At 35.4% G+C, this 10,672-nt stretch overlaps 1 protein-coding gene across 2 annotated transcripts in view; it reads left to right on the forward strand.

Annotated features, from left to right (window-relative positions):
* The window catches only part of LOC131069413 (protein ORANGE, chloroplastic), a 123,582-nt gene extending 118,616 nt beyond the window's left edge, over positions 1-4,966 (forward strand). Inside the window, exon 8 of one of the 2 annotated variants that reach the window (XM_058004827.2) lies at positions 3,910-3,969. In XM_058004827.2, coding sequence (XP_057860810.1) covers positions 3,910-3,951 — 42 coding nt within the window. In that variant the 3' untranslated portion in view covers positions 3,952-3,969. Of the gene's footprint in view, positions 1-3,909; positions 3,970-4,399 lie in introns of those variants that run through there. The other variant, XM_058004825.2, reaches the window with a different exon arrangement.
* The last annotated feature ends 5,706 nt before the right edge of the window (positions 4,967-10,672 follow it).

Raw genomic sequence — 10,672 nt, forward strand, 5'->3', positions numbered from 1 at the left:
ATAGGTACACCAAACTTTGTGCCATCTTGTTGTAGTTGTTTGCCTCGCTAGACGAGTCAGGTACATTGAACTTTGATGCCTCAACTTAGAATGATGTGATTGGATAAGTGATGACTAGGCGCCACTTCAGCTAGCTCATTGTAACTCATCACAAGTTGTAAATGAATGAGGCATATCTCTTGATACTCAACATTATCCAAGTGCCTGCAGTGAAGAATGAGATGATGGTGGGAGATACTCCCAAATTGCATCATCTTCTTGACTTGATCACCTCCGCCTTGGAGCTTTCCTTCTCTGATTACTCTTGCTATACTAGCAATGATTCTCAGATTTTTGGGGAAATCCAAGATTGTGAAAAAAATTTCTTCCTTTAGTACATGCATTCCCATGCTTGCTCTTGCATCTCATCACAAGTGTTTTTTACTTTCGTGATGTTGATTTTGATCTTGCCTTGAAGATGTTGATGATGATCCTATCCTTGTGTTGCCCTTGTTACTTTCTTGTCATCTATGCCTTGATTCGCCCTCTTGCATGTAAGTGTGATCTTCCTTCCACACTGATCTTCCTTCCACACCCTGAAGTCTTGACTTCTCACATTCCTTTGTATGTTCATCCTACTTGAAAACCTGGAAGCAAACATAATTTGAATCAAAACATTGTAGAAAGTACTACTATCAATTCACAAATCAAGCTTCCCACTACCCTTCCTAAATCTGGAAATGAATTTTCTGATCTTGGAAACATCTGGTTTTAAGTCTGATTTCCCTTCTTTTGACTTAATTCTCATCAATTTGAGTCTGATTTTGTAACGTTTTCAGGCCTAATACGTGTCTGATCTGCTTGTTCATAGGTTTGGTTTGAATTTATAAGTCTGATTTTCACTATTCTTGCTCTTAGCCATGGATTTAGAAGTAACCTCAAGAAGTTCGGGCATCTGGGGCCTCAATGATAATCAGCATAGGCAGGTCAGACATTTGATAGGGAACTGATTGTGCCAATGAGCAGGTCGGAGATTTAGAGGGGCATTTACTGGGTAAGTTCAGGGTGATCGAACTTTGGAGGAGGCACTGACTGTCAGAAGGCACAGCGGGACTTTTAGGGGGTCACTGACTGTCAGCCAAGGCACAACAGGGATTTCAGGGGGTCACTGACTGGGGTTTTAGGACGTCACTGACTGTCAGCCAAACTTAGCCAAATTTTGAGCAGAAGCCACTCACCTTGCCAACTCAAAGGGTCCTTAGTCATTATTAAAGCCTTCTCATGCAGTCTAAGCCTTCCTCTTGCATCAATCTTCTCAACCCTCATGACTCAACACTTAGACTCTTCGCCCTAAAAGTGTAAGATGATGATGATCAAATGGAATGATCATCACAAAATTGTTCATTTCCTAAGCTTTGAGAGCTAACTGACCTCGATTCATCCTAAAGAGACAGACACAACTTGATCCCATCCTCACAACCTAGGGCATCACACCTCCTACAAGTGAAAAGTTAATAGCTAAAGATGCTAGAACTAACCTAGAAAACAAAAAAAGTGGGGATCCCTGTTTGCAATGGGGCGATGTGTGAAATCGTCACAACAGTGAGCTTGGTCGTTTTATACAGATAATTCTTCGATTGATTTCCAAAAAGGATAAGAGGATAGCAGTTGCAGTTATATTGCAGCATAGTGTGGGAATTCAGTCCAGCCTCCGAGATTGATATGGGATCCTAGTAATTGGTTTACAGATGCGGATTGCTTGAGGGCATGCAATCTCGGGGTGGGAGGATGTCATGACCCTGACCAGATTGAACAATGTCTAATTAGAAATTGTCTCACGATAGTGAGACTTCACAATTTCTTAATCATAAGACTGTACAATAGCTCGTAATCACCACCCTGAACAGAATCATAACCACTGTGTATCGATCATGTTCATAACCAGGAGTGTTGCCTTATGAATCACCTCTCTCTCCTTTGTGGTCAGTGATATTCCCTTGACCAATGGGATGATTAAGCATTAATCAGTGGGTAACTCAACATTAACCGATATAGTGATTATCAAACACAAATTAAAGACACCACTCTATACACCTGATGAAAGGAATATATATTTATATATATAATCAAGATCCAGCAGTTCAAAGACACACAAGGAAAACAAGAATCAAATCACAAGGAAGATATAATACTCAGCAGTGCAGTTTATATATTGGTTGTGGTATGGATTTCCATACATAATGTAATAATTATTTGTATATCTGCATACTTTTGAATTAATATGCATTGTTGTTTTTGATACCTAACATAGCATGATAGATATATTGTCGATTCATGGTGTGTGACTATCTAATGTATGGATATAGGAAATATGTGATTATGATATAAGATGTTATGAATATTTATTATGTCTGACTGCTGTAACCAGCCATGGTAGTGAAATTGGGGAATTACAAGTAGGGGAACAATGATGAGGTCATCTTCTAGGCATGCCACCTCATGGTATAAGATCGAAGAGTCCCATGGGGCCAAAGAGGTACAAAGGGTACTACCTTTGGGCTTAGAAATGATGGACGTCCAGGGCACCCTATTGTGAATGTTCCTCATGCTCTCTATCATGGTAAATGAATGCATTAAGAATGTTCAATCATGGGAAGTAGGATAGAAGTGGCAAGATTGAGGGGAACAGTTATAGAACACCTCGCTAGGTACTCCACCTCATATGGATGGCACAGGCCACATGAGGCCAACGGGGATAGTGTTCTGACCTAGGATAGAGGATCTCTAGGGCACTCTATCGAGTCACCCTATCTTAGCTCTTCTATGGTTGAGCCTTCTCAAACTGATTTAAGCAATCTTGTGATTAGATCTATAATTCTAATATATGTTTGATGATTTCTAATTAAAATATTTATATTATTATTTATGATTGTAAATTATTCCTAGCTTGTTTGCAGGATCTCAATCAATGTGAAAGGTATCTCTAACCTACTTTGTTTTTTATTAAAAATTGTGATCTAGGGCAAAAACTTGGGTATTTATAATTTGGGGACATTAAGATGACTTATAATATCCCATTTTTGACAGGTTGGGAAATAATATATTATTTCATTCCTTAAAACTAAAATTTATTAAAAGAGGAAAATTAAATTCAATTATTTAATATTATTATCAAATGGGAAATTGAAAGGTAATATTAAATAATTATTAAAGTGACTTTAGAAAATTAATTAAAGCCACTTAACTAATGGTGGCAACCATAGGGAACTAAAATCAATATTATTTAAGTGGCTTTGGGATTGATGTTGGATATGGAATGATTAACTATTTCTTATATTATAGTTTCTGAGGAAATTATAAATTTGTAGCATCAGGACGAAACCTGAGAACATCCCTGTAGCTATTCTGGCTCTAAAAACACCCTATCGTACACCGATAACTTTCGTGTCATACTATAGTGGGGAACAGCGGCCTCAGCGCTTCTGCCGAGCCCTGCAGCCATTCTGCGGTTTTTGTGTCCACATAACATGAAAGCTATTGGGCATACGATAGTGCGGTTTTGGAGCCAGATTAGGCGTGTCCATCATTTTTGGCACTAGAACTATCTGCCCTAAGTGATCTTGGAGGAATTATCTAGATTTCTTAGCTGGTACATAACATAACGGAGGACAAATTTGTGCAATCTCCCATGGAGACAAATTACAAAGATATTTATTTACAAGCAATGTTTAGAATAATTATATTCTTGTTGGAAAATATGATATGGTTCTGAGCAAATAATTATTACTATTATGGTGAATAATAATTAATTCTGTCAAAGTTTGGTTTATTACTTTATTGTGGTTCGAATGGTTATATTCTATCATTTGATTGGCGACACTATTATTTGGTAATAATATTTTATGTGGACGCCTTGTATTTTGGAATAAGAATCGTGGAGGAAGGAAACTCATGGATTATTTGCTGGGCTAGATTGAGTTATGAACCAAGGTTAGACTTCATTGTTTGGATGCTATAAGTTTAATTAAAAAATGGAAAGTGATTTGTTTGAAGTTTTTTTTAATTGAATCAATGTAAAATTAGCGATTCAGAAAGGAAGTGTCATAAAACTGGAAAGTTTCAAGGGTTGATAAAAGTGTTGAAACTTTTGATCAGCGGTGTTATAGTTTTGTAAGTAGAAATTTAAATCAGTCTATAGATTCTGAATTGTTTAGTTTCTTTACATTTTTACTATAGTTTCAATGTCAATGAATTAAAACTGGTAAAAGCTTTTAGCACCTAGATTAATTATGCAAAAAGCTGTAGCTATTTAGTAATACATTTCCCTTTTAAGGCCATCACAAAGCTCTCTCTCTCTCTCTCTCTCTCCTCTCTCTCTCAAGATTTGCTGTGCCTAAATGATTCTAGACTTCATATGCAGGTCATGTGCCCAACATGCCTATGCACTGGAATGGCGATGGCAAGTGAACATGACCCTCGCATAGATCCTTTTGATTAGTTGATTTACTACTCTAAAGTATTTTCAGCCCAGCTGTGGAGAGATTTGATGTGCATAAGCTGTTTCCAAATTCTGGCACTAGTACATCAACCATCTAAGTATGAGTAAATATCTAGTCAAAGCAACTAACCTATGAGCATTCCATGATGCATTTTTTGGATTATTTTGCTTATGATAAATCAGTTAAGAAAAATGAAAGTAAATGGCTATCTTGTATCAAGACACGGAATAATATGTTCTATTTGTAGCATTCAAATTGTGAAAACTGTTGTCAGGTAATTATGTCATATTGTAATTAGAACGTTACGTGTGTTAAGGGTCGGTGGTTACGTGACGGTTGTCGGCATGGCACCGGACAACCTACACCGACACCTATATAAATGTACTTGGTTTCCTATTTCAGTGTGTAGATATTGTCGAAGAAAGTTATGTTTTGAATGTACTGGCATTTGGCATTAATGAATACATACATCTGAGTTCTTTTGTTTACTTGCATTGCTGTATACTGTCATATTTCCTACATTTCTGTACTGTTATGCACTATTGAACACATGCACCCCTCGGGGGAAAACCAAAACTACGTGCTCTACGACTGTTTCAATCAATTGCCTAGTTTATTTTGTCTGTAAATGTTACTGTTACCATGTAAAACCCTATCTTATTCAATTACAAATATACAAGTGCACTGACCTTTAATACAACTGGCACACCTCTAGATGAATTTAGACAGGTAATAGTATTTAGAAATTGATGGTGCCAAGTAAAATTTTCCAGGAGAAGTTCCAGAGTGCAGGAGACTTTGACTAAAATGTTTACGCCTTTGTTCTGATCGAAACAAAGAATGATGAGAAAGTTTCATGGTTTATGACCACTCAATTATCAATTATTACTTATCAGTTATCATGATTGCATGCATTTAATAATTTAAAATATATATCCCATATCTATTTTCCAGATCCTTGCAACCTTCTTGTCTAAGCTATAGAAATACCAATTTCAGCCTGTCACTGTTGAGAACCTGCAAATATGTAGGTTTCCATTTTTTTCTAAATGCTGCAACACTCTGCAGTCATATGTATTGGATAAAAAGGTAATGATTTAAAAATTAATAAATTGGTAGACTTTTCCGTAAAATTAAGATGAATAAAGTGGTTGACATTACTGAAAACTCGAAACGGTAAAAGAAAGGACTTTAGGAGTGAAATACTGCTGCTTTAATAACAACATATTCATGAAACGAAAAAAGTGCAAAACTATAATCTGCATCTAGAGTCTGAATTGTCTGCAAGAAACCAACTAGAGGTATCAATATACATTTTAATAGAAAAAATATTTTGATTGACTAAGAAACCATTTCAGAAGCAAAAATCACATGCTATGTATTTAAGGAGATAGCAACACAAAATCTACTAAACAAAGAGAAGAAAACATTTCGGAATCAGAAATTCCAAGCTGTGTGTTTGAAGAGATAGTAACACAAAATCTACTAACAAAAAGAAGAAGCCAATTTGGAAAAGAAATCACGAGCTATGTATCCAAAGAGATAGTAACACAAAATTCTTATGCAAAACCACTCAAACATCATATCTCAGATTTCCTTGGTCCAGAATAATGGAAAATTTGGCAGATATACAATAAAGAGCGAAGAAATGTTTCAAGGAACTATTGATAGAACTCATGAATTTCAAAGCAAGAGCACAAGAACAAGTTTATTTTTGGATCGTAATCTTCCATTCTATGAATATGCTCAATTAACCAAACAGCTATTTTTCCCTAAAAAGAAATCAAGTATATGACTCCAAAAGTTCTTATCTTTCATTGCATTCCCAATTTTTGGATCGTAATCTTCCATTCTATGAATATACTCAATTAACCAAACAGCTATTTTTCCCTAAAAAGAAATCAAGTATATGACTCCAAAAGTTCTTATCTTTCATTGCATTTCCATATCAAGGGGATAAAATACCAGTTGTGTTTAGCAATCTTTTCGTTTGCATGAGATAGAGCTCAAGATGCATAGGATTTGACTTTTTAAGATTTTTATAGGTAAAATGAAAATGATTGCTACAAAAATTTCCGATTTGTCTCCCTCTTGTTCCTCAGCCAAAATACTCTCCTCTTTGGACTATGCTTTGTCATGTCCCTCAACCCATAGGACCGACTTCCTCCACTTTTTAATTATAGAAGAGTTTTTAAACACTAATAATAATATTAATTATTTTATTTTAACTCTTTTGGTGGCCAACTTGAATTTTGATTCCTTTTTGGGTGCTAATCCTTTCTGGTGGTCAATTGACTATGCTATTTGATTTAAGATCGGGTATAAAAGAAGGAAATCTCCACTATAGAAGGCATCTGATTACGAATTTGAGCATTTGCCAATTCACAAAATTGAGCAATAATTTAGGGACAAAACCTTTGAATAATTCAATGAGATATTGGATGGAAATCCCTAACTCACTTTCTTTGGCAATTTCATACAAGAGATGCAGGCTGCACTCATCAGTGAATCTCTCATTGTTGCATGCCATTATACTCGTGGAAAGAAGTGAAGAAGGCATCAAGTCGCAGGTCGTTCCAGCCTAAATGCTAGGTAGGAAGTCACACTAACATGTGCCAAACAACAAGCAATCAACACGCCAAGGAAGGATATCTCAACCAGAGATGGAACACCAAACAATCACCATTATAAGGAGTGGAGGATCCATTAAAGTGGAATAGTGCCATGATCAGCAAACTGTGGGCTTTCATTGAAGTTATCTGGCAATCCTTCTATAGGAAAACATAACTAAAAATCAAATTGGTACTGTGTGAGGTTATCATAGGTGGGAGTAAGAGGCGATCTAAGGAAGGATATAAATTACCAACAACTGAGGCAACGGCCCTTGTGATTAGATGCCTACCTTGACAAGCAATTGACTTGGTGACTAGCTCCCTATTTTGAAAGGGAAGAGTATACAGAAACTCGTCACATTTGTTCAACAAATGGAAAAGTTCTTGCATGAGTAGAACTTATGTAAGCTTTATATCATACTGTAGTCATTCTTATTATAGGAAATTGAGTCCCTATCTCATGGTGCAATCATCAAATGTTTAAGTTTTCTATTTGTAGATTACATTTTTGTTGGAAATGTTGTCATTGATGTCAAAGATCGTTGGACAATTGAAAGTTGTCATTGACGTGGGAATTGTCATTGATGTAAGAACACGTTTGTTGGAGTTGATAATGTCATTGGTGTTAAAGCAAAGTATAATGGATGGTCAATAAATGGCACAATAAATGGTAAATGTATGCACAACAAATGATATAATGTAAGAACAACAATTATATGTTAATGAAGAGCAGCATTGTAAAAAGCAGCACCCAGATTAATCATCCAAATAATAGTATACTGTTTATAACAGCCTTTGAGGAAGTATGACAAACTATGTGAATAACAGACTATGCTCAATATATATATATATATTGTTGAAAATGTAGCTAGGTCGTATCCCTTGATTGGGCCGACCTAGCTTGGTAAATTTTAATGTGGCCTTCGGCCTTAAAATTTATTGTGTATGGGCCTATTTGGGATATTATGTAACTTGAATTAGGGTAGGCCCTATTTGGGTGAATTACATACGTGTAACTTGTAAACACAAAATAGGTCAAGACCTATTCATGTAACTTGCAATATCATATGAAAGGCATTTGAATTTAATTGTAACTTGGCGCCAAAATTAAATAAGCCGACCAAGGTTTAGTGTAGACTTGAATTCATATATATGTGAGATGACTTGAGGATCACAAGTCATCAATCTATCAAGCGAATATTTCTATCTCTGCTATGTGCGAACTACCTAACAGCGATCATCATCTGCAAGTTACTTCTGCATTGTTCTAAGGCAGCGAATTAGACCTCTCAGTCAGCGAACTGTTCTCCTAACTGGGCGAATATCATTTTAGGTCTGCCGAAGTTGTTCTAAGGCTACCAAACCTGCTCAGGCTGCCAAATCTGCTACAGGGTATCGAATTCTTGTGCTAGGGGCGATTCCATCAAGTCTGATCGGAATTGTAAATCAGATAAGTTACTTTGTGTTATGCCCTAGAAGGGTTAAATTGTAATCTGGTTCTGCGCCTATTATTAATCGGATCTGAGATATTCTTGCTGGGTTTTTCATCTCCAAGAGGGAGGTCTTCCCAGGGTACTGCTGTGTTCTTGTGTGTTATGCTGTTATGTGTTTACTTTACCTTGCATTCTTATTTTCCGTTAATTACTGCTAATCTAATTGCCAAAAATTAACATTATGATGGCTTGATTTTTAACTTAATCACATTAATGATGTGAAGTGTATATGTTTGGGTGTGCAAGCATTGAAGACAAATAAAATACACAAACAGATCTGAAGAAAACTAACGATTTAATGTGGTCCATAAAAAACTAAAGACATACAGATCCTGGAACAGCGATCATATTGTGAAGTTCATACACACAGCAGGGATACATATGACTACTAAGACAGACCCGATAAATCAATTAGAATATAATCAAAGTCAAAAACCTTTGATTTAAATGTGTTAAGGAAAGTACAATTAGCATAGAAATAAGGCATTGTTTGCAGCAATCACTAATGCTGCAGTTTGTTTAAACAAAAATTAATAAGTGGAAGACTATACAAGAGACCATGTTAATAAGTCAAAGGTTAGTCATTCTTCAAAACAGCAAACACTATCAAAAGATACGATCTTATTAACAAAAAATTAAAAGGTTGTCAATACAATTATGAAAGGAAACAAATAAAGTTTGTTAAAAGATGAAAGGTTGAGTCTAAGAGTTGGCAATGGTTATCAATAAGAAGAGCTATGACCATTAATAAGAGACACCACTCTTCATAGAGATATGTAGATATAAGAAGACATGTCTCTTGGAAAGAGATACATTCTTTTAAAATAAAAGACATAAAGGGAGGTCGATAAGAAAGGATATGTTGTGTAATAAAAATAACATGTACGTGTGAGAATAATTCTGAGATTATAACTCAGAAAATAATGAGTTCTAAGAAGTGTGTAGTGATATAATGCTGCTATAAAAGAAAAATTATTGCAGAGATAAAAGGAAGATCTGTGTATATGAAAAAGCAGATCTTGTGAAAAAATGTGAAAAAATATGAGTATGTGGAATAAATAAGAAAATCCTTGAGAAACTGTACGTAATGGTATGAGTAGTAAAGAAATAAAATACTCTACACCAATAGTCTGTGTATGTGAATATTCAGCTTAGATTTAGAAGAGAAGAGTATACAGATTTAATAAGAAGAAATTTTGTCTTGAAGACTTGTGGTATGTTTGTGGAATAAGAGATCTTTGAGAGTGAGTAAACAATGAAAGTATATATGTGAAGGGTTGCCTCTTTTAGTGAAGAGGTATGCTAAGAGTAATGTATGAGGAGGTGAATGAGAAGTGGGTTTGTTCCTTAATGAAATAATTTATGCAGGTTTGAGTAGAAGAGTCTGAGCAGATTAGTGAAGCATTTATAGCAGATTTAAGAAGAAAATTATGACAGTTTGAAGAAGAGCTTGTGAAGTGAAGAGACATAGTATCCATCATCTGTTGTTATAGCAACATTGTCAAGTTGGAAATTCAGTATATGTGAAGTGGGTTGGTGCTCACAAAATTAGATTTTGGAGTTGGTGCTTCCAGTGGGTTGGTGCTCACAAACAGAGTTAGGGCTTGGTGCCTCTAGTAGGTTGGTGCCTACGAAACATTGTAAAAGGATAAATATATAAAAGCAATAATTTGTCGTGGTTTTCTTCCATTTGGGTTTCCACGTATATATTTTGTATTCTACTTTTGTTCATATTAGTTAGATTACATATGAGTGTTGGTATGCAATGAATATGTTAATGAGATAAGTTATATACTTGTGATAGTATAAGAAACCTACAAATATCACAATGATATTGTTGGCAAAAAAGACAAGTAGTTAGACACAATCATAGAGAACCTACTGCATCTTGTTGCATCACATCTACGGAGTACAAAATTAGGAAGATATCATCTAGGATAGGGATACTCACATCCCACCCCTTAGATATAAATATACTAGAAAATGTGAATGACAGATTATGTAGATAGAAGCATGTAATTGGAGATATAGATGAATGTATGTGATTAGATACCATATGATTATATAGAAGAGTATAGATGAAGATATA

The sequence above is a fragment of the Cryptomeria japonica genome, chromosome 10, assembly GCF_030272615.1.
Source record: "Cryptomeria japonica chromosome 10, Sugi_1.0, whole genome shotgun sequence".
In the NCBI taxonomy this organism is placed as follows: domain Eukaryota; kingdom Viridiplantae; phylum Streptophyta; class Pinopsida; order Cupressales; family Cupressaceae; genus Cryptomeria; species Cryptomeria japonica.